The sequence below is a fragment of the Agelaius phoeniceus genome, chromosome 25 (genome assembly GCF_051311805.1).
Source record: "Agelaius phoeniceus isolate bAgePho1 chromosome 25, bAgePho1.hap1, whole genome shotgun sequence".
NCBI lineage: Eukaryota > Metazoa > Chordata > Aves > Passeriformes > Icteridae > Agelaius > Agelaius phoeniceus.
The window spans coordinates 5,660,309-5,684,452 of record NC_135289.1 but is presented as its reverse complement, the minus strand read 5'-3'; the positions used below and the strand labels follow the sequence as shown (position 1 = coordinate 5,684,452).

At 59.3% G+C, this 24,144-nt stretch overlaps 1 protein-coding gene across 1 annotated transcript; it reads left to right on the top strand.

Annotated features, from left to right (window-relative positions):
- The first annotated feature begins 3,320 nt into the window (after positions 1 to 3,320).
- On the top strand, positions 3,321 to 22,609 carry ARL8A (ARF like GTPase 8A). The gene is made up of 7 exons (XM_054648710.2): positions 3,321 to 3,755; positions 11,846 to 11,926; positions 12,833 to 12,906; positions 16,477 to 16,570; positions 18,377 to 18,444; positions 20,207 to 20,277; positions 20,372 to 22,609. Exons 1-7 carry the CDS (start codon positions 3,633 to 3,635, stop codon positions 20,419 to 20,421), a joined length of 561 nt encoding a protein of 186 aa, XP_054504685.1. The 5' UTR covers positions 3,321 to 3,632; the 3' UTR covers positions 20,422 to 22,609.
- The last annotated feature ends 1,535 nt before the right edge of the window (positions 22,610 to 24,144 follow it).

Below are 24,144 nucleotides of genomic sequence, written 5' to 3'. Positions count from 1 at the left end.
TGTAGGGACATTCTTTGGGCTGGAATGTTTCAAAAATCTGTTTTCCTCTTGTATTTTGGGGGCCCCACCTCAAATGCTTGGTAAAGTTTTGGGCCCCTCATGAAAAGAAAGGCACCTCAAGTGCTAGAGCATGTCCAGAGAAGGGAGTGGAGATGGGGAAGGGTCTGGAGCACCAGGAGGGGCTGAGGGAGCTGGGAAAGGGGCTCAGCCTGGAGAAAAGGAGGCTCAGGGGGGACCTTGTGGCTCTGCACAACTCCTGACAGGAGGGGGGACCTGGGATGAGTTGGGCTCTGCTCTCAGGGAACAGGGACAGGACAAGAAGAAACAGCCTCAAGTTGCACTGAGTGCAGTTTAGATTGGCTATTAGGAAAGATTTCTTCACCAAAAGGGTGGCCAGGCACAGGCTGCCCAGGGCAGTGGTGGAATCACCATGGACATGGTTCAGTGGTGACCATGGCAGTGCTGGGATCACAGTTGGACTCAGTGATATTAGAGGACTTTTCCCATCTGAACAACCCTCTGATTCTATTAAAAAAAATATAATCTTCAAGCAGAAATTACATGCAAGATTTGGGGGATGATGAATTTTTCACTGGTATGAGGAGTTCTGAAGGGGTGATTACAGAAAATAATTCTATTTCTGCTTCCTCAGGCCTCCCTTTAGGAGCACAGGGATCCTGAGCAGGCTGCAGCAGCTTGGAGAGCAAAATGCTTTCTGTCTCCAAAAATAAAGTCAGCTTCCCCATGACTTATAGCACATGAGGGAAACTTCCCCACCATTAATTGTCAGGGGCTGTGAGGTGAGTTGAGCCCTAACCCAGTTTCCCCATTTCCTGTGCACACCCATTTGTCTCAGGCAGCCCCAGCAGTGGATTCAGCACTTTGCCTCTCACAGAGCACCAGCAACTGCTGCAATGAAGGACCTGCTGTGAGGGAATTGCAAACAGCCTGGTGTGTTAGTCCTTGCTTTAGGCCTGGCTCAAATCCCATGTGGATGGAATGAGCCCTGTTGGTGTGGCACAGCCTTGAGTGCTCAGCACGGTGTGGGAGAGCAGAGCAGAGCCAAGGCACAGCCAGCACACCCCTGGGGCAGCTCTGCACCCCCAGCCCAGCAGAGCTGAGCAGAGGCAAAGCAAGGAGGGTTTGAGGCTGCTGAGCCTGATGGCTGAAGGCTGCTGAGGCAGCAGGCTGGGTAGAGGTCTCACAGAACATCCTTTGAGGCAGCTGTGCCTTTGGATTGTGTCCCATTCTGCAGGTGGGAATTGTCAGCTTCTGTGGCATCGCTCGGGGCTCCTGGCACCCCCACGCCCCAGTGCCACCCTGGCTGCTGGCCCTCAGCTCTGCTACACCCCACACCTGCACCCCCAGTGCTCCTGCACTCATCACACCCCGCACCCTCAAGTAGCCCAGGACCTCTGCAACCCCTGTGCCCTGCATCTCCCCCACACTGCCTGCACCCCTCAAACACCTGCACCCCAGCACCCTCAGCATCCCTGCAGCCTGCACCTGAACCACCCCTGCACCTGAACCACCCTGCACCTGCACCACCCCTGCACCTGAACCACCCTGCACCTGAACCACCCCTGCACCTGCACCACCCCTGCACCTGAACCACCCTGCACCTGAACCACCCTGCACCTGCACCACCCCTGCACCTGAACCATCCCTGCACCTGCACCACCCCTGCACCTGAACCACCCTGCACCTGAACCACCCTGCACCTGAACCACCCCTGCACCTGCACCATCCCTGCACCTGAACCACCCTGCACCTGCACCACCCCTGCACCTGAACCATCCCTGCACCTGCACCTCCCTGCACCTGAACCACCCCTGCACCTGCACCACCCCTGCACCTGAACCACCCCTGCACCTGAACCACCCTGCACCTGAACCACCCCTGCACCTGCACCACCCTGCACCTGAACCACCCCTGCACCTGAACCACCCTGCACCTGCACCATCCCTGCACCTGAACCACCCCTGCACCTGAACCATCCCTGCACCTGCACCTCCCTGCACCTGCACCACCCCTGCACCTGAACCATCCCTGCACCTGCACCACCCCTGCACCTGAACCACCCCTGCACCTGAACCATCCCTGCACCTGCACCTCCCTGCACCTGCACCACCCCTGCACCTGAACCACCCCTGCACCTGAACCACCCTGCACCTGCACCATCCCTGCACCTGCCCCATCCCTGCACCTGAACCACCCCTGCACCTGCACCATCCCTGTACCACTCCAGCTATCACACAGACATCACCTGGGGAAACTGAGGCCTGAGGCCAAGCACAGCCTCCAAAGGCACCAAAGCAGTGACTGGCCCACCACTGAAGAAAGCAGCAGGTGGATGAGGTCCTCTCTCTGCCTGTGGAGGTCCCATCACAGCAGGTGCACCTCCCTCAGGGCTGGAGCTCCAGGTCACCCCTCACCCACCGGTGTTCCCCGAGCCTCAGGAGCCAGGGGCGCTGCTGGGGCCTCATCACTCCTGGTGTCCCCTTGTCACACCCTCCTTTGGATGCACCAGCGCCGGGCAAGGGGCGCCCATGGCCAGGGGCAGCTCCTGCCGTGGCTGTACCTATGGCAGGTGACACCAGGGGGACAGGTGACACCAGGAGGGCAGTGGAACGGGCTGCAGTGGGGTAGGAGAGCTCGGTCCTGCGGTGTGTGCCAGGGGTCCCAGCGGCACTCCCAGGTGTGTGGGAGGCTGGGGTGCAGGTACAGGTGCAGGATTGGGGTGTGCCCTGTGGCATGGCACCATGGCTGGAGGGGCTGGTGCCAGCTGTGGCAGGGCACTGCCAGGGGTGCAGGGAATGCACCTGCCGGTGCTGGTGACCAGCACGGGGGTGATGGAGGTGGGGGTGCTGCGGGTGCTGGGTGCAGGTGACCAGCACGGGGGTGATGGATGTGGGGGTGCTGGGTGCTGGGTGCAGCGGGCACCAGGTGAAGAGGTGCTGGGAGCACAGGAGTGCGGGCTGGGGGATATTGGGACTGCAGGAAGGCTTTTGGCTGCAGGGGACCTGGGGTACCGGTGTGTCGGGGCGCAGGGGTGGGCTCGGGGGGATGTGCAGGGCTGTGGGGTGCAGCCGTACGAGGGTGCACCCCTCGCCTCAGGCCGTAATGTGATCTGAGGAGCCCTGGGTTACCGAGGCTCGGGGATGCCGGCAGTGACCAGGGCAGGGCTGTGGGATATTCGGGTCTGTCCGGCCTGTCCGTGCTCTCCGGTGTGTCCGGGCTGTCCCGGGGGCCCGGCCGCTCGGTGCAGCGGCTCCTCCGGGCCGGCAGGGGGCGCGGCAGCGGGGCGGGGGAGGCGGCGCGCGGGCCCCACCCGGTGCGGCAGCAGGGCCCGCGGCGCGCGGACAATACCGGCGGCGGCTCGGCCTCGCTCGGCTCCGCTCGGCCCCGATCGGCTCCGCTCGGCCCTGCTCGGCTCCACCCCGACTGGCCCCGCCCCGAGTCGGCCTCGCTCGGCTCCACTCGGCCTCGCTCGGCCCTGCCCGGCCCGGCCGCGCTCGGCTCGGCCCAGCCCCGCTCGGCCCGGCCCGGCTCCGCTTTGCTCGGCCCGGCCCGGCTCGGATCCGCTCGGCTCAACTCGGCCCCGCTCAGCGCGGCCCGGCCCGGCCGGCACCATGCTGGCGCTCTTCAACAAGCTACTGGACTGGTTCCGGGCGCTGTTCTGGAAGGAGGAGATGGAGCTGACCCTGGTGGGGCTGCAGTACTCGGGCAAGACCACCTTCGTCAACGTTATCGCGGTGAGCCCGGGGACGCCCCGCATCGCCCCATCCCCGAGGGGTCACGTGCCCAGCCAGGGCTTCACACTTGGACCCCCCGTTGCATCCCCATTGCACCCCATTGCATCCCCATTGCATCCCAATTGTACCACCATTGCATTCCTTACTGCACCCCCATTGTAACCTTACTGCACCCCCATTGTACCCCCATTGCATCCCAATTGCACCCTCATTGAAACCCATTGTACCCCCGTTGTATGCCCATTGTACCCCCACTGCATCCCTATTGCATGTCCCCATTGCATGTCCCCATTGCACCCCTGGGTATTTCTCTGAACGTCTCCGCCCTATCGCACCCCAGCCTGAAAATGCCTTTGGGGAGGGGGTGCAGGCTGGGGGTGCAGGCTGCAGCAGTGGGGTGCGGTGTGGGGTGCAGGGTGCAGTGTGGGGTACAGCAGTGGGGTGCGGTGTGGGGTGCAGGGTACAGCGTGGGGTACAGCAGTGGGGTACGGTGTGGGGTGCGGGCTGCAGCAGTGGGGCGCAGTGTGGGGTGCAGGGTGCAGCCCGGGGCAGCCCAGGCCATCCGCATCGTTCGCTCCCCGCCTCCCCGGAGCCGAGGGAGTGCTCGGGTCCGGCTCGGCCCTGCCCTGTGGGCCGGAGCCCCGGCCGTGGTCAGCGGTCGGTGCCGGTGCCCGGGCACTGCGGGAGCTCCGCTCTCGGTCCCGTAGCAGCGGGCGCTTTGTCATGGTCGCTGCCGCCGCCGGGACGCGAGGTGGGGCCTCAGGACGGCCCTGCCGCGCTCGGTGCCGCCGGGGATCCTCGCCTGGGGGCCGGTGTGGAGGTGTTTGCCTTCCTTCCTTCCTTCCTCGGGAAGCACGAGGTGCCTCACCCCAGCAGCGTGCTGTGGCTGCGGGCCGCTCCTGCAGCAGCACCCGGGCAGGGCAGGGCAGGGCAGCGACCCCCGGGGCCCCTCAGCCCCGGCCTCTCCCCGGCCGCGCTGCTCATCCGCGGGCTCCCTGCATCCAGCACAGCATCGGGAGCTGCGTGTCCTGGATCCCGAGCCCAGGGCGTGGCTTCACCCGTGGGGATGCTCGGCAGTCTCCCCTCCGGCTTTTTGGGTTGTTCTGGGCCTTTCAATAGTGGTGGTGCAAGGCGGGAGGATGCTGAAGGGTGGGTTTGGGCTGCTGCCCCCCGAGGGTTTCATGGAGGGAGGTGGATGCAGATCCGCCCTGGTTCCCCCACTGCCCCCTCGGCCCTGGTTGCTCTGAAGTCTGTGCCTGCCATGGCTCCAAAGCAGAGCGAGTTGTTGGTGCTTGCTCAGGGTGCTGGAAGCTGCTGGGCTGTCAGAGGGGATTTTCAGCTCATATGGAGGCTCTGTTGCACTGCAGCCATGCTCTTTGGGAGGTGCTGAGGGACAAGAATGTCCTTCCTGAAGTGTCTAGGGGCAGAGAGAGGACAACCCAAAATGCTTTTCATCCTGGAGATGGTGGCACTCCTGCTCTCTTGCTGGGAAGTCACTTCTCAGTACTCCAATCTCCTGCTGGTTCCTCCCATAAACTAACACCATCATCTGGGGTCAGGGAGCATTTTGGCTCTGGGGCACTGAGCACCAATCCTATTTTTGGGGGACCTCCCCCTGTCATTTGCATGTTTAATAGTCAATTTTTGCAATCCTATGCCAGGGTGGGACACGGTGGTGCCATGTGTGAGCTGCTCCTGCTCTTGGTCTTGTGAGTGCTGCTGCCTGTTAACAACACCCAGGCTACCTTAAAAATGGCAGAATAATTTCGTGTTGGTTTTAATCACCCAGTTAAGCTGTGAAGGGTGGTGGAGCTTTATCCCAGAGCTGCTGCACTGTTCTGCCTGCACAGGGCAACCCTAAGGATTGGTGCTCCCCACGTGCCTCCTCCACTCCCAGCCACATCTGGAGCAGACAGGGCTCAGTGTGAGCTTTGTGGGGTTTGCTTCTGTGAGTAAATACTTTGTACCTGGCACTTTACTGTGGGCAGGATCCCACTGGCAGGACCCATGCACTGGGAATCTCTGCTTAGCCAGGATTGCTGGTGTGGGGCAAAAGGACTTTGAGGAATTACAGCAGCTCTTGAGGTGGCTGAAGTTGGCACCATGGCCTGCTGGTCTGGCAGATCTGTTGTATGGTGTTTGAGACCCTCACACGGCAGTCAGGCTCAGGGTGCTGAGTTTGGCCTCTCAAGTTATTTGGAAAGTTCAAGCTTTATGACAGATGCACACAAAAAGGGGCACTAACTTTTGAGAAGACATCCTGGAAATAAGGACTTGTTGGGCACAGTGAAATAGGAGCATGGCACAGGAAATGCCAGCTCAACAGGAACTGCCTGAGAAGGTCTGGAGGTGCCTGGCTTTAGGGTGTTGCAATGGGGTTGTTGGAAGGGGAAATAGCTGTGATTTGGGCTTTGTGAGGGGATAAAACCTGAACTGGAGAAGTGTGGGATTTTGGGGTGTTGGAGAGATGGCACAAGAAGGGGAGAAGGTCCTTTCTGGGACCAGAGCTGCTCTGGGGGTTTGGCACCATCCTTTTCTTGCAGGATTTGTAGCTGCACCTGACTGAGAAGTGGATTCTGGTTCCCTGGCAGGTGGGTGGCTCCCTCCAGCAGCCAGGCTGTGCTTGTGCCAGGCAAGGGCTTTGCTGAAGGCAGCTGTGGTCAGGGTGACTCCTCCTGGGTCACCTGCCTGGGGTGGGAACTTTGATTTTCAGGACTTATTTTTTCTTTTCCGAGCTGTTGATAGCTGAGGCTTGAAGTCTTTCCTGCAAGGAGAAGTGAAAACTGTAGATACACACCTTGATTTAACCTGAAGCTAGTGGGCTTTTAGCTGCTTTTTCTGCAGTCTGATGGTGCCATGGGTGACTCAAAGGTGTTGAGAGCTCCTCAGCAGGTGCTGGGGCCCAAAACCTGTCAGTGCAGGCTGTGGTTAGAGCAAGAGAGCATTGCTGCTTTTTCACATCACGTGCTTTCTACCTGTGCTGGAGCCTTCCAAGAGAGTGAGGGCACAAGTGCCAGGGTGTTGGACATGTGCTGGGGGCTCTGGAGCACCATCCTGTGCTCCAGCCCTGCCTGGAAAGTGATGAGAGCAGTGCTGCAAGAGGAAGCATGGAGCTCCTGGAGTGAGTTCAGTGGAGGCTGTGAAGATGTTGACAGGACTGGAGCATGTCTCTTATAGGGACAGGCTGAGGGAGCTGAGGCTGTTGAGCCAAACAGCCAAAAAGAGGTGGCTGAGAGAGGCCCTCACCAGTGTCTGTCAGTGTCTGCAGGGAGGGCTCAGAGCAGGCCCAGGCTCTGCTCCCTGGGGCCCAGCACTGGCACAGAGGAATGGACAGCAGCTGATGCCCAGGAAGTTCCACCTGGACATTTGGAAGAACTTCTTTCCTGTGCAGTGACTGTGCACTGAACAGGCTGCCCAGAGAGGGTGAGGAGTCCCCCTCCCTGGAGGCATTGCAGAGCTGTCTGGGAATAATGCTGTGCCATTGGGGTGCTCTGGGCTGATCCTGGCTGAGCAGGGAGGTTGGATCACTGTGCTCCCTCCAGGCTGACCCATCCTGTGAAACCACATCAGCCTCGTGTTTGGCTCCAGGTAGGATGTGGATGGTGGGGCAGGTGCCAGCTCTCCAGCAGGGAGAGCCTGCAGGGGGAGGCATGGCCTGGGAATGGCTCAGAGGACTGCAGAGCTCCCACCCCTCCTCAGAGAGACACTGGCCCCTTGGGCAGCCAGCTGGCCCAGCTGGGCAGGAGGTGCCCTGCACGAGCCTGGGAGGGAACCTGCAGCTCCAGGTGTGCAAGGTGCCCCGGGTTTGCTGGGGAGCAGAGCAGAGAGGGGCTCAGGAGGTAGCAGGGACATGTTCTGATGTATTTGCACCGGTCTGTCCTGACCCCCACCTCTCCCAGGAGCTCTGGGTGTGCCCCAAGTGGGGTCTGGCAGGGCCAGGGTGGGTGGGAGGTGGCTGTGGGTTCTCATTCAGCCTCAGATGCACACCTGGGCCCTCCACAGGTGTGTTTGTGCTCCTTAGCTTCATAATGCAGAAGGTGTCAGCTTTTCTGCTTGGCTTCTCCATATTCCTGGAAGAGGAGGAGAACCTGGCTGAGGCATGGTCTTGTCTTGCTGCTGCAAGCTCTGTCAACATGAGCCAAGAGAAATGGACAGTGTGGCTTTCCTGAGATAGGATCCCAGAGTGGTTTGGGTTTGAAGGGATCTTTAAAGATCACCTTGTCCAACACCCTCACCATTGGCAGGCACATACAGACACCTTCCACTAGACTGGTTTGCTCCCAGCCCCATCCAGCCTGACCTTGAACATTCCCAGGGATGGGGCAGCCACAGCTTCTCTGGGTAATCTGTGCCAGGGCCTCACCTCTCACACCATAAAACATTTCTTTTTTATATAAATTTCCCTCCTTGTAAGGGCTTGGACAGGATTTGGCAGGGCCTCAGGTGCCACATGGCAGGGGTGCCAGGCTGGGCAGTTTTGGGGATGGTCCAGGCAGTGGTGGGAGACACCCAGCCCAAGGTGCTTTGGGGCCCTGCCTCTGTCCCACAAAGGGCCATAGTCTGGTGGGGACACAGCTGCAGAGAGCCAGGGCTGGGCTTGCAGCACTGCCATCTCTGCCCTCTGGGGAGCAGGGCTGCAGAGCAGCCAGCAGTGATGAATCTAGAGCAGCTCACATCACTTCAGTGCCATGCTGTGCTGGGACAGGGTGACAGCCACCTGGCCACGGTGAGGAGCAGGGCCTGGCCACCTCAGCCCTGCGTGCTGCCCCCCAGAGCAGGGGGAGGCTGAGGTGGCTTCTCTGCATGTGCCAGTGAGCTGAGGTGCCAGCCCTGTGTGGGCCAGGGGTGATGGCTGAAGTGGCCATCAGGGGATGTGGTGTCCCTGTGCATGTGTCAGGATGGGCTCAGCACTTAGAAAAACCCTTCACTTTGCCCTGGCAAAAGCTGAATTCTGGCCACCTCTCCCAGTGACCCAAGTGGAAAGTGTTGGGGCTGGGCAGAAAGGTCTCTTGCCTTCCAGGCAGGGCACCAAGGCAGAGTGGTTTGGGCAGAGCAGTGGGTGACCCTGGCAAAACCAGCAATGAACTGGAGTCTGTAAAGACCTGGTCTGCCATTTGTGGCCACAAAATCCATCTTGCCTGCAACAATTTTTGTGCTTCCCAGTGGAATTGGGTTGGACTCGATCTTGAAGGTCTCTTCCAACCTAGTAATTCTGTGAATTCTCTGAATTCCTTTCTTAAGCAATTGGTGTGGCTTGGCATCATCTTCAGGGTGAGCATGGATGCTATGTCTATTACATGACCAAAATTTGGGGGAAGAATGTGTCCAGTGAAGCTTTTGCTTGTCTCCATCTGGGTGCTCCCTGCTTTCCTGGCAGTGGAGCTGTGGATGGCTGGACCCTGCAGGGAGCTGAAAATATGTTGAAGGCACCAGCATCAGGGGTGGTTGGAGAGGGAAGAGGAAACTCTGTGTTTCCACCACTGAGAGCTGCTTTCAGAGAGCAGCTGATGCAGGATGAGCTGATGGAGGAGGAGCACGTGCAGGATGCTTCAGTGGGTGCTGGGACAGCAGGGAGCACGTGGGAGCCATCCTGGGGCACAGTGCCTTGCATTCCCTGCTCAGCCTGTTTGGGACAGCTCAGGTAGTTTTGTTTTGGCTCCATGGACAGCCTGCAGGCAGGTGCTGCAGTGGGAGAGGGGTTTGGGGCAGGAGCAGGGCTGTGGTCACTCACACAGACATGCTGGAGGGAAGAAGAGGTGATTCCTGGCTCCTGCAGCTCACCCCTTCCTGCAAGAAACTTCTGTCACATGGGAACCTTATCTGCTGTGGCTTTTGCACAGCCAGCAGATCCCATGGTGTGTCTGCAATCCCTGAGGGGAGTGCCTGCAGCTTCCAAGAGCTCTTCAGCCTGAGAATTCCTTCATTTCATAGAGCCCAGCTGTGTGTTAAACCTCAGCCCATAGCAGATGTCCCCTGTGGATCCCTGCCTGCTTCCCCTCCTCTCCCCATGCCCTTCCTCACAGTTCTGTGTGGGTGCAGCATGGCCTGAGCACCCCTTGCCTGCTGACTTTTGCTGCTGAATGCAAAAGGGATGTGAAAAGGGGAAGCAGGGTGTATTGCAGAGCCTTTGGAAGAGGTCAGGAAATCCCTGGGGACTTGCTGATGTGGTGCATCTGGAGGAGCCACAGGCTCAACCTGGCACAAAAATCTGTTTATGACAAAATAGCATAAACTGACTTCCTGTTTTGAGGTTTTTGTTAACTAAGAGAAAAGCCTTCAAGAAACTGAGGATTTTAAGGCAGTAAAGACCTGCTAGGATGAGTTTGGCCATGGTTGGTGGTTCCTGCAGGTTTCTTGCACTGATGGCTGCAATCCCCAAGGCTGCACTATCCTGGTTGTCAAACATTCTGCCCTACTGGCTCCTCAGCATTCCCCAGCATCCCCCAGGATGCATTTACAGGCCATAATTCAGGTTTGAGTGCCAGGGAAGCTGCTGGAGGTGAAGGGGCTGTGCCAGCTCCTGTCTCCTCCTGCCCCAGAGCTGCCACATCCCTGCCTGTAATGTCCCTGTGTGCTGCTCCAGCTGGGCCCACCCTGCAGGCCTGGGATTTGAGCAGCACTGTTGTAGATGAATGCTGAGATGGTGGCTCTCACAATGGATGGTGAACATTCTGTGTGTGTTCAGAGAAGTTGTGTAGATGTAGAGTTGTGTTACTGTGATGTGTCCCCCCCTCATTGTTATTATGGGATGGCCTTGGTACTCGGGGCATTGGGGAGGGTTGGCCCGTTACTATGGCAACACCTGAGCTCCACCCAAGGTGTAAGAGAGTGACAGCAAGGAAGGGGTTAACTGACAGGACTTTAATGGGGTCTAGAGATCTAAAAGGGGGTGCATCCATTTTGAAGATGAGCATGTGGCTGATAGTCACAGGGGCTCCCAGTGCTGTAATTTTTCCCATATTTAGTCCTTTTGTTGTATTTTTGTTAAGGTTTAATAAACCTTTACAATTTTAAAAGCGAGGGTTGTTTCTCACAGGACCCCTTGGTGTGTGCTGGGCACGGGGCTGGTGAGCCAGCAGCAGCAGAGGGAGGGCTCCTGCTCCCTGCTCCAGCAAGCCTGACCTGTTCCACAGCGGGGCTGGGCTGCTGCAGCCCCACGGGGATCTCATCATCTGCTGCATAAACTCAGCAGACACTGGAGCTGCACTGGGAGCAGCTCTGGGGAGCCCTTTGTGATCCCCAAGTCACCCAGCACAGGCAGGATGCAGAACTGGGGGAGCAGACAGCTCTCACTTGAAAGCAGAAGTCAGTCTGGTTTGGGCTGGGCCAGGAATGATCCAAAGCAGAACCATGAAACATGCTGGTGCCCCAGGAGCTGCAGCTGGGAAGGAGCTGGAGCAGGAGGTGGCTCCCTGGGTGGGGAGCCCAGCCTGGAACCCTGGGGGTCCTTCCAGGGCTGCCTGACCAGAGGTCCCTGCAGAGGAGCAAGGTCTCAGCCTCCTCCACAAAGGGTTTGAGAAAGCTGGGATGGGCAATGGGGACATGTCCCATGGGGACAGCAGTGAGTCCAGGGCTGAGGGTGGCAGCTGGCTGCAGGGCTGGGGCTGCACTGGGGCACCCAGGGCACCATTGCAGCAGCCACAGCCTCATGGTTTAGGAATGGTATTCCCCAGTTTGGTGCTCCCACTGGTGTTGGCTGCCTCTTGCTTCCCCTTCCTCTCCAACTGGAAGCACAAAAGGCAAAGATGATGAGACAAGAACAATTTACTAGAAACAGCAATGAGATAAGAAGACAGTAAAAGCAACACTGCTAATAACAAAAGTGTACAAAGAGAGGATGAGTTACATGCAAAATGCTCAGCAAGCCTGGGACAATGACACAATGGCTTCCCTCTGCCCACCAGGCTTTCTCCCAGCTGGAAAAGAGCAGCATTCCAGCATTCCCATGGGCCTGGTGGTGTCTCCTGGGCTCTGTGCTCCTGGCATGGACCTGCAGGAGGGCAGAGCCTTGGGGTGATCCCAGGCTGTCAGCCTTGCTGCCCTGGCCCCATTCCTCCACCTCCTAACCCTGTCCCACCTTGTTCTTGCAGTCAGGACAGTTCAATGAGGACATGATCCCAACAGTGGGCTTCAACATGAGGAAGATCACCAAAGGGAATGTTACCATAAAGGTAAGATTGTTGTTACTGCTGGTGAGGGCTCTTGGGATGAAGGGTGAAGGTGAAGATTGGTGGCTCTTCTGCTGGAGGTGGAAGAATTCCAGGGATCCCAGCTGCAGCTCACAGAATAGAAGCATGGCAGCATTAAGGGTGGAAAATTCCTTTTTAAGCTTGAGTCCAGCCAGGAGTGCCATGTTCACCATTAAACTGTGTCTCCAAGTGCCACATCCAGGTGTTTTGTTAACATTTCCAGTGATTCCACCACCTGGAAGTGAAAGTTTTGCCCTGTTAGGGTCCTGCAGGTACCCACCAGAGGAGGTGGTTGTGGGAGCTGCAGCTCCTCCTCTGTAGGAGATCCAGACTTGTGCAATGAGAGCCAGTCTGGGTTGCAAAGCTGGAGGTTTCCTTGTATCTCTGGCTTGCTAATAGGAACTTATGGATGTGGTCACCTTGCTGAGGGTGGTAGTGCTGGGGAAAACAGGTCATGGCTTGCAGTGGTGGTCTCTGCCTTGGGAGCAGAGGAAGAGGAGGGTTCTACCTGGATTTTTCAAGGGCTGGGGTTGTACTGGGAAATAGCTGTTGGACAGGCTTGACAAGCTGCAGGACCACCTTTGGGAGTGTGCTGAATGTTCTTAATGGGCAATGCCTCAGGGAAATGCAGGAGGTGTGATGGGCATGGGGAGCAGCACCCACCTTGGCCCAGGGGTCCCTCTGTGCCAGCAGAGGCGCACACAGGGGGTTCAGCACCCTCCAGCTCCCCTGCCTCGGGTTTGTCTCCCTTCTTTATCAGGTCAGGAGCCTCCTCCTGGGGTTTGGTGCACGGCCAGAATGGCCCAGGAGGGGGAGGAAGGGTGTGGGGTGTTGGGCATGGCGCCAGGGTAACAGTGCCAGGGTAACGCTGCCGTGTCCCTGTCACAGCTCTGGGACATCGGGGGACAGCCGCGGTTCCGCAGCATGTGGGAGCGATACTGCCGTGGAGTGAGTGCCATTGTGTGAGTATCCTGAGCCCTGCTGGCACCCCCTGTCCCCTGCCATTGTGTGAGTGTCCCCCTGCCATGGTGTGAGTATCCTGAGCCCTGCTGGCACCCCTGCCATGGTGTGAGTGTCCCTGAGCCCTGCTGGCATCCCCTGCCATGGTGTGAGTGTCCTGAGCCCTGCTGGCACCCCCTGCCATGGTGTGAGTGTCCTGAGCCCTGCTGGCACCCCCTGCCATGGTGTGAGTGTCCTGAGCCCTGCTGGCACCCCTGCCATGGTGTGAGTGTCCCTGAGCCCTGCTGGCATCCCCTGCCATGGTGTGAGTGTCCTGAGCCCTGCTGGCACCCCCTGCCATGGTGTGAGTGTCCCGAGCCCTGCTGTCACCCCCTGCCATCCTGTGAGTGTCCTGAGCCCTGCTGTCACCCCTGCCATGGTGTGAGTGTCCTGAGCCCTGCTGGCACCCCCTGTCCCCTGCCATTGTGTGAGTGTCCCCCTGCCATGGTGTGAGTGTCCCTGAGCCCTGCTGGCACCCCCTGCCATCCTGTGAGTGTCCCTGAGCCCTGCTGTCACCCCTGCCATCCTGTGAGTGTCCCTGAGCCCTGCTGGCACCCCTGCCATCCTGTGAGTGTCCCTGAGCCCTGCTGGCACCCCTGCCATCCTGTGAGTGTCCCTGAGCCCTGCTGTCACCCCCTGCCATCCTGTGAGTGTCCCTGAGCCCTGCTGTCACCCCCTGCCATCCTGTGAGTGTCCCTGAGCCCTGCTGGAACCCCCTGCCATCCTGTGAGTGTCCTGAGCCCTGCTGTCACCCCTGCCATCCTGTGAGTGTCCTGAGCCCTGCTGGCACCCCCTGCCATCCTGTGAGTGTCCTGAGCCCTGCTGTCACCCCTGCCATCCTGTGAGTGTCCTGAGCCCTGCTGTCACCCCCTGCCATGGTGTGAGTGTCCCTGAGCCCTGCTGTCACCCCCTGCCATCCTGTGAGTGTCCCTGAGCCCTGCTGTCACCCCCTGCCATCCTGTGAGTGTCCTGAGCCCTGCTGTCACCCCTGCTGCTGCTGCTGAGCCTTGCCAGGGGCTGGGGGCATCCCCCCACCCTGGGCTGCTGGGGTGCCTTTGCTGCCTGAGCTGGACACCCATGTCAGGAGCTGGAATCACTGAATCATCAGGGGGTCATGAAGGTTGGAAAAGGCCTCTAAGATCATTAAGTCCAACCATTAACCCAACACCACCATATTTATCCCCAAATGTTTTTTGAATACCTCCAGGGATGGTGACTCTAGCAGTGCCCTGAGCAGCCTGTGCCAGGGCCTGACCACCCTTTTAAAGAAGAAATTTTCCCTGATATCCAACCTAAACCTCTCCTGGTCTAACTTGAGGCCATTTCTTCTGGTCCTGTTGTTTGTTTCCTGGGAGGAGAGCCCGACCCCCTCCTGGCTCCACTCTCCTGTCAGGGAATTGGAGAGACAAGAAGGTTCCCCCTGAGCCTCCTTATTTCCAGATCGTTCCCCTGGGGGCTGATGTCTCCATGGGCTCTACACAGGTCCCTGCAGCTGTGCCAGACCCTCCCCTTCCCTTGCAGCATCTCCAGCTCTGTTCCTCAGAGCTCCCCTTTCCAGGCTCCCATGCATCCTCTGTGCTGGCTGCTCCCCACAGGGGCTGAGCACTGCCAGTCATGGGGCTCAGCCCTTCCCACAGGAGAGGCTGCTTTCCAGCTCAGGATGTTTGTGTGCTGCCAGATAAATCTTGTGCTGAGAGCAGGAGTCTCACCTGCTACTGAGTCAGCAAATCTGAGTGTCCCTGGGTGTCCCCTGCTTGCAAACAGTGCAGGAACAGCAATCCCAGGGAGTGCAGGCTGGGGCTGAGCATGGCAAGGCACTCATGGGAAGCAGCTTGCCTATTCCAAAGGACAAATACTGATCTTGGGACACCATATTGGGGTTACTTAAACCTAGTCAGAAAATGAGATTTCTGGGATCTTTCCCAAGTGACCATCCCCTGAGATTTGGAGGGCTGCTTCCTGTGCTGCCCTTCTAAGCCTTGGCAGGTGAGGAGGAGTGTGGTACTGCTTGTTCTGCACGTTGGGACATGGCCTTGGACCTGCAGAAGGGTTTTTATTACACTTTTTATTACAATGAGCTTTGCTGGAAATGACAAAATCTCTGTCCTTTCACTCCTTCTGCTGCCTCCTTTCATAATGTCATCATTTGGTGGTTGTCAGGAAACAAAGGGACCTGTGAGCATCCAGGTCACACTCCAGTCTGGCTTCCTCACATTGAGCTGTGTCAGGTCCCTTTTCCTTTGCTCTCAGCTCCCCCCTGTGCCCAACATGCCAAGGGCTGGGGCAGTCCCTGGGGTGTTTTCCCCTCTTGGCACACGTTCCCATTTTCCTGTGTTAAGCACTTCAGTACTTAGTAGCACTTCAGTAGTCAGTAGCTCTTTTCCTATTTTTAAGTAACTCCCCAAAGCCTGATGAGCTGGTGTTTCTCACTCCTTCTCTCCCAGCTTCTTGATCTTTGAATTCAAGGCTGCTTTGATCAGTTCCTCACCCAAGTTTTGCCTTCACTGGCATCATGTGCAGGATAAAAGTTGGCCTTTAAGAACAAAATCCTTTTCCAAATCTCCCCTTCTGCTCAGACAAGCATTGGTGGCCACCAGCTTCACATCCTTGTGCTCTGTGGCCCCTTCCAAGATTCCCTTCCATAATGTCATCATTTTGGCCCATGTGGTTGTCAGGAAACCAAAGGACCTGTCAGCATCCAGGTCACACTCCAGTCTGCCCTTGTCCTGAGCTGGGTCAGGTCCCTTTCCCTTTGCTCTCAGCTCCCCCCTGTGCCCATCCATCGATGGGATGAGGAGGTCCTTCCCCTTCTTGGGTCATCATCACCTCTGCATCCTCAGCATCTCCTGCCTGCTCTGCTCATCCTGGGTGTCTACAGGGCAGCTCCATGTGCATGTTGGATTCAAAGTGTGTCCTGCAGCTTCTGCCTGGCCTCCCCTCACCCACCCTGTCACTGCTGTGACAGCTGCAGAGACAAGGATGAGCTGTTCCCCCACTCCTCTGGGAGACATGAGGAGCTCTCAGCTCCACAGGCATCCTTGGCAAGAGGTGAAGAGGTGGAAGGATCCTGAAATCAATCCCCTCCACATGCTGGCTCCCCTCTTAGCACACATTCCCATTTTCCTGTGTTAAGGAGGAAAATTTAGTAGTTAGTAGCTCTTTCCTACTTTAGTAGTTAGTAGCACTTCAGTAGTTAGTAGCACTTCAGTAGTCAGTAGCTCTTTTCCTATTTTTAAGTAACTCCCCAAAGCCTGATGAGCTGGTGTTTCCCACTCCTTCTCTCCCAGCTTCTTGATCTTTGAATTCAAGGCTGAGCTGCTCCCCCACTCCCCTGGGAGACATGAGGGGCTCTCAGCTCCACAGGCATCCTTGGCAAGAGGTGAAGAGCTGGAAGGATGCTGTTATCAACCCCCTGCACGTGCTGGCCCAGTTCCCAGTCAGCTGCTGTGGGAGGAGATTTGGGGTGGCACAGACACAGCATGAGACCATGGAGAGCTGGGCACCTGTGCTCAGGGCTGTCCCTTCCCTTGCAGGTACATGGTGGATGCTGCTGACCAGGAGAAGATAGAGGCCTCTAAGAATGAGCTGCACAACCTGCTGGACAAGCCCCAGCTGCAGGGCATCCCGGTGAGCCTCAGTGCTGCTGCCCAGGCTGGGCCCTGCCAGGGCCTGCAGAGCACAGGCAGGGAGGGGCTCCCCTTCCTTGGAGCCATCTGGCCCCTGCTGCACTCCTGAGGGACCTGCTGGGACAGTGACACTTGCTAGGTCAGAACTGGGCCAAGCAACACAGAGGGAACTTTAGGGCAGAGAGCACAGATCAGGCCCCCTGGTGAAATCTCCTCTCACACGGATTTGCACCTGATTTGTGCTGTGGCAGGAAGGTGCTGTCTCCTCTGAGAGGGGCTGCTGGGCTGTGACAGGTGCAGGAGGTGGGACATGGGGCTGTGACAGGTGCAGGGGGTGGGACATGTCACAGGTATGCTGTACCTGTGTGTTGCAGCCTGAATTGCTGCTAGTAGAATCCAGGGTAAAGAAGCAAAAAAGGGCCTTTGCATAATATCCACAGATGTTTAATTCAGCTGTGCAGTGAGGGGTTCAGGTCCCAGCCCACACACCTGGAGAGTTCTGCTTTCTCTGTCTGCAGGGGCCTGGGGCCTGACCCTGCTCTTGGGGCAGTACAAAGGTGAGGGCTAATCAGGGAATAGGGAAGGAGTGGCTCAGGAACACAGGAACAGACATAGGAACAGGGGAAGGAGCCAGTGGGGTCTAACAGCTTTTTGAGGGAAGCTTCTTGTGTCTCCCCAGACCAGGGAATGCCCCCCAGGCTCTCCACACCTGTGGGGTGGGCTGTGCACCATCCATCCATCCATCCCAAATCAGCATCCTGTGGAAGGAGCTAACTGAAGACTTGCCACAGATCCCAAATGTCCCTGCCAGCTCACCTGAGCTCCTGACACACCAGGCTGCAGTCCCAGGCCTCTGGAGGCTCTTCTGAGAGAGGCTCCTGACTGGAACCAGCCTGGGGGAGAGGCTCACCCTGAGCTGCTGCAGAGCCCAGTGCAGGCTGGCACTGCCCCTGTCAGGTGACAGCCACGTGGCTGCTGTGAGGGACACATCAGTGATGGCACAACCCTGCTTTGGGCTGCCTGCCTGCACTGGGGGGTCTGCCCAGCACCCAGGGCTTGCTCCTGCTGGATGGAGCCACTGTCAGCCTCTGCACTTTCTGCTCAGAGACAGGGAGAGGCTCCTGGAGGGTGTCCTGGGTGGCACAGCAGATGCTCCAGAGAGGATGAGCTGTGGTGTGACCGTGTTCACAGGGGTCCCAGGATGAGGGAAGAGATGAGGATTTGACTCCATGTTTCAGAAGGCTTGATTTATTATTTTATGATATATATTATATTAAAACTATACTAAAAGAATAGAAGAAAGGATTTCATCAGAAGGCTGGCTAAGAATAGAATAAGAAAGAATGAATAACAAAGGCTTGTGGCTTGGACAGAGTCTGAGCCAGCTGACTGTGATTGGCCATTAATTAGAAACAACCACATGAGATCAATCCCAGATGCACCTGTTGCATTCCACAGCAGCAGATAACCATTGGTTACATTTTGTTCCTGAGGCCTCTCAGCTTCTCAGGAGGAAAATTCTTAAGGAAAGGATTTTCATAAAAGATGCCTGTGACACTGTGGGGCCATGTCCTCACTGGGAGCAGGGAGTGCCCAGGAGATGCTGTGCAGGGCTAATTAAGGCAGTTAATTGAAGTGCTCTGCCTCCTGAGTGCTGCTGAAGGGGTTTGTCTGCCTGGGACATCCCAGTGGAGCAGCCAGGGCTGTGTGGTGGCACAAGCAGCCTCTGTTTCTGGGTGGCAGGAGCAGGTCCCTGCCTGGTCTGGTGGCTTCAGGTGCTTCAGGTGTCCCCTGTCCTGCCCTGCAGGTCCTGGTCCTGGGGAACAAGAGGGACCTGCCTGGTGCCTTGGATGAGAAGGAGCTCATTGAGAAGATGTAAGTGTGCCTGTGTCCCCTGGGGGTGTGACACAGTGTGCCAGGGGCACAGGGGGTGTGACACAGTGTGACCCTGGGCACAGGGGGTGTGACGCAGTGTGCCAGGGGCACAGGGGGTGTGACACAGTGTGCCAGTGTCCCCTGGGGGTGTGACACAGTGTGACCCCTCCCTGTTCTGCCGTGTCCCCCCCAGCACAGTTGCCCACTGTGGGCTGGGGTGGCATCGTGGTGCCTGGGGTGGCACTGAGGGCCTGGGGTGGCACTCTGGTGCCTGGGTGGCACTGGGGGCCTGGGGTGGCACTGAGTGCCTGGGGTGGCACTGAGGGCCTGGGGTGGCACTGTGGGTCTGGGGTGGCACTGTGGGCCTGGGGTGGCACTGAGGGCTTGAAGTGGCACTGTGGGCTGAGGTGGCACTGAGGACCTGGGGTGGCACTGTGGACCTGGGGTGGCACTGTGGGCCTGGGGTGGCACTGAGGGCCTGGGGTGGCACTGAGGGCCTGGGGTGGCACTCTGGTGCCTGGGGTGGCATCATGGTGCCTGGGGTGGCACTGAGGGCCTGGGGTGGCACTGAGGGCCTGGGGTGGCACTGTGGGCTGGGGTGGCACTGAGTGCCTGGGGTGGCACTGTGGCCTGGGGTGGCACTGAGGGCCTGGAGTGGCACTGAGGGCCTGGGGTGGCACTGAGGGCCTGGGGTGGCACTGTGGGCTGGGGTGGCACTGAGTGCCTGGGGTGGCACTCTGGTGCCTGGGGTGGCACTCTGGTGCCTGGGTGGCACTGTGGCCTGGGGTGGCACTGTGGGCTGGGGTGGCACTGAGTGCCTGGGGTGGCACTGTGGCCTGGGGTGGCACTGTGGGCTGGGGTGGCACTGAGGGCCTGAGGTGGCACTGTGGGCTGGGGTGGCACTGTGGTGCCTGGGGTGGCACTGTGGGCCTGGGGTGGCACTCTGGTGCCTGGGGTGGCACTGTGGCCTGGGGTGGCACTGAGGGCCTGGGGTGGCATTGTGGTGCCTGGGGTGGCATCGTGGTGCCTGGGGTGGCACTGAGGGCCTGGAGTGGCACTCTGGTGCCTGGGGTGGCACTGAGGGCCTGGGGTGGCACTGTGGGCCTGGGGTGGCACTGTGGGCCTGGGGTGGCATCGTGGTGCCTGGGGTGGCACTGTGGCCTGGGGTGGCACTCTGGTGCCTGGGTGGCTGGCAGACACGAGTGGCTGAGGATGTCTGAGGTGACACCTTGTGGAGACACAGAGGAGCTGGAGCCAGCAGTGCCAGGGCTGGTGCCATGTGCCACACGGTGGCGCGGGGGCCTGGCACAGCGTGGCACTGCCTGCTGGAGCTGGTCTGCCCCAGAAGCCGCCCTGGCAGCGGGACTGGGCTCTTCCACAGGGCCAGGCTGGGGTGCTGCAGTGACTCCCAGAGCTTCCTCCCCTTCAGCCACCTCCCAGAGCACCTCTGGACCTGGGCACCTGTGCAGCTGCCATGCTGCCAGCCCTCCCAAGACCTCCCTGCCCCATCTGCAGGGCTGGGGGGACCTGTGGAATTTGGTGGCCAGGTTCTCCATGGGATTGGGTCCCTCTTTGCCCTGTCACACAGAGCACCCCCAGGCATGGAGCCATGGTGCCTGACCCACACACAGCTGCTGGGCAGCTGCTGCCCCTGCCCTGTGCCCTCAGAGCCCAGAGAGACCCTTCAGGGGCTGCCCAGGGTGTCTGCCATGGCCACCCCACCCAGCCCAGAGTGTGCAGCCAGCCTTGCTCCCTTCCCCAGGAACCTCTCTGCCATCCAGGACCGAGAGATCTGTTGCTATTCCATCTCCTGCAAAGAAAAGGACAACATTGGTGAGTGCTGGGGGCATGGGGGGTGTGTTAGCTGGGGTACAGGGGGAGGTGACAGCCAGAGACAGAGGCTCTGAGTGTCCCCTTGCCTCTGCAGACATCACCCTACAGTGGCTTATCCAGCACTCGAAGTCCAGGCGGAGCTGAGGGCCCTGGCTGGATGGAAGCTGCCATTGTCCAAGCCCATGCCCCTCCCTCCTGCTCTGTCCCTCCAGCTCTCTCTCTAGATGGGTATTTTTAGGGGACCCCAGACTCTGCTGACATTGGGGCAGAGTCCTTGTTTTTATTGTAAAGAAGATGTCTGACTGCCCTCCTGTCCCCCTGTCCTCTCCTCCCCTCTCTTCCTCCATTTTGGCACTGTTCTGTTGTTGTCTGTGTATACAGTATATATATATGTATATATATTTTAATTTTTTAATTTAAGGGATAGTGCTGTTATTAAATTGGGCCCTGTGAGCAGTAGGAAAGCTGGGGCTCCCCAAGGCCAGCGTTGGGAGGAGGAGGAGGAGGGTGGTGGCAGAAGGGAGTCCTGGGGGATGGGGCTGTGCCAGCTGCAGGCAGATTCCCTGGGGCTCCCTTTTCCCTTCTCTGGGTGTCCTGCAGCTGCCTCCAGGCAGAGACCACCCTGGGGGGGTTGAGGGTGCCCACCTTGCCCTGCCTGCCTCAGATTTAGGGTGGGGGGGATGTGTCAATGCCACCTGCAGGCTCCCCACCCCTCTGGGGGACAGGGATCAGCCACAGGCCACTGCCATCAGCCTCCCCCTGCTGCCTGCACTTCCTCGACCCCTCTTTGGGGTCCAGGGCCACTTGTCCCCCTGCCCCACGTGTCCCCTGCTCTTGTGCCTGGCCAAATCCTGCCCACTGCCCAGCCTGGCTGCTGGGGGATGATCTGGGGCACTGGTACCAGTGCTGGGGGCCCAGCAGTGCCAGCAGCCCCTGGGGGAGCTGGGACTGGCACCTGCCTCCCACCTGCCCCCCTGTAACCTCCCAGGAGAGCTGAGCTGGCTCCCCACATGCCAAGGGGCATCACCTGTGCCCAGCTGGGGCTGCTGGCTCTGCCCTGGCCAGGCACACCCTGGGGATGCCAGAGAGGGAGGGACACGTGGAGGCACCTGGAGACACGCTCAGAAATATCTGTGCACCCTCAGTGCTGCTCACCAGGCCCAGGGTGTGCTCTGTGCCTGCTCCCCATGCCCTGCTCCCCATTCTCCACTCCCCATGCCCTGCTCCCCATTCTCCACTCCCCATGCCCTGCTCCCCATGCCCTGCTCCCCATTCTCCACTCCCCATGCCCTGCTCCCCATTCCCTGCTCACCATGTTTGCTCCATATTCCTACTCCCTGTGCTCTGCTGTCTGTGCCTGCTCCTCCTTTCCTGCTCCCCATTCCCCATTCCCCATTCCCCTCTCCCCATTCCCCATTCCCCTCTCCCCATTCCCCTCTCCCCATTCCCCATTCCCCTCTCCCCATTCCCTGCTCCCCATGCCCCCCTCTCCCCATTCCCCTCTCCCCATTCCCCGCTCCCCATTCCCCATTCCCCTCTCCCCATTCCCTGCTCCCCATTCCCTGCTCCCCATTCCCTGCTCCCCTCTCCCCATTCCCCTCTCCCCATTCCCCTCTCCCCATTCCCCATTCCCCTCTCCCCATTCCCCTCTCCCCATTCCCCATTCTCCTCTCCCCATTCCCTGCTCCCCATTCCCCATTCCCCTCTCCCCATTCCCCATTCCCCTCTCCCCACTCCCCATTCCCCTCTCCCCATTCCCCTCTCCCCATTCCCCATGCCCCCTCCCCATGCCACCCCTGCTCTGCTGCCCTGGCTGGGGGCACAGGAGCCGTGGGGCAGGGCCAGCAGGGCTTGTGGGGACAGCAGTCAGGTCTGTGTGTGCACAGGGGGGTGACAAAGGCTGTGCCATGTCTGTGCCGTGGGCTGGGGCTCTGAGGGGCAGCCTGGGGCCTGGCCAGGTTGTCTGGGGCCAGTTTGGGGGACTGGGCTGGCACTGGAGGCTGGGTGAGCAGGGGAGGCAGCTGCTGGTCCCAGTGCAGGGCTGGGGCACACGGTGGGGCCCTGCAGCCCCCCCAGCCCCTTCCCACTCAGCTCCAGGGTGTCAGGCCAGGAATTTACCTTCTGTTCTTGTTTTTGCAGAATTGCACAAAGAGAGGTTTCTTTTTTTTTTTTTTTTAATTTAACGACTTGTAAAGTGTTGTCTCCCCCCCACCCTCCCTTTTTTTTTTTTTTGTAAGAGATATTTTGACTCAGATTTGACCTCTGTTGGGAAATGATTCTTGTAACTGTACAATTTTTTTGCCTCCTAACAATAAATTAACAATTTTGCGTTGCGGGTGTGGTTGCTGCCACGTTGCTTCTCTCCATCTCTGCCACCCATCCTTGGGGGCCCTGCCTGGGAGGGAGGTCCCTGTCCCCTGGGTGCCACTGGGCACTGTGTGCCCATTGAGCAGGCACCTCTGATGGTGTCAGGTCCTTGTTTCCTTGGCTGGAGTGCCAAGAGCAGCTCAGACACTCCATCCATGGCCATCATTGCTGCTGGACCTTCTGTGTCCCAGAACTGCTGCAGAGCCCTGCTGGGTCTGGGGTCCTGCAGTGCTCCTGCCCCCTCTCCCTGCTCCCTGCTGGGTGCTGTGCCCACTGCTGCAGGGCTCCTGTGTCCTTTGGAGGTGGCCTTCATGTCCCCAGGAGGGGGTGACCATCACTGCTGGGCTCCTGGGGGTGGCCCCTGCCCTGCCCTGCCCTGTCAGCTGCCCCCGGGTGGGAGCAGGGCTGGCCCGGGGGTGCTGCCACAGGCACGGTGCCAGTGCTGCCTGCACCCCCTGCCCCTCCCCACGCCTGCAGCACAAGCCTGGCTTTGTTCACCCTTGGCCCAGGCTCAGGAGGAGCGATGTGGACCAGGCACATGAGAGGTGCCCTCCCCCAGAGCCCAGAGCCACCAGACCCTCCCGGGACCCCGCTGACCCCACGGGCACTCGAAGGTATGGCCTGGGCACCGAGCCCCCTGCATCCCTGGGCCGAGATGAGACCCCTCCTCTCCCAAACCGTGGGGCCCAGCACGGGCTCGCGGGGAGGAGGATGAAAGGAAAAACCCAGTTTTGTGCTCTCAAAAGAAAACTGGGGCTTTTGTTTCCCTGGAAACGGCTCTGCGAAAGCGAAGCGCGCGCGGGGCCGGTGGGTGTTGCGCACAAAGCCCGCACTGAGCCCCTGCCTTTCACTGCCCCTGGCAACCGGCTCCCTCTCCCTGGCACTCCGGGGCTGGGTGGCTGCCAGCCCTCGGGACAAGGAGCTCTAACAGCTCCGGTGGACAGGGCTGCGTGGCCAGGCTGCCCTCGGGCAGATCCGTCCCGCCTGCTCCCTGACCCCCCTGCTCCTGCCGGGAACATGTGGGCTTGGAAACCCTGGTGCCCTGAAACCGCCCTCCTGGGCCACTTCTGTCCCTGCAGTGGGCATGTGGAGGAGGGCCAGGAGCCCTGTGGGGCAGTTTGGGGGAGATGCTCTCACCCCAAGGGGTGCTGGGGGTGGTGGTTCCACATATTGCCCAGCAGCACCTTGGTTGTGCATAGTGCACGTGGGGAACCAGGCTGGGGGCTACCTCAGCCCTGTGCTCAGCTGGCTGGACTTTACTGAGACCAGTTCAGGTTGCCCCAAACCCAACACTTCAGCAGGCACCCTCTCACAGGTACCACTCAGCATCACCCCAGAGGGAGGCAGCAAAGGGGCTGGGGGCCTTTCCCCATCTCCCCTGGCTGCTGCCCGCTCTGGCACAGCTGCTCCCTGCCCTCCTGCCCCCCAGCTGCCCATGCCCACCCCAGAGCCCCCCAGGTTTAGGGAAGAGCCATTCCAGGGGCTCCCAGGGCTCAGCCC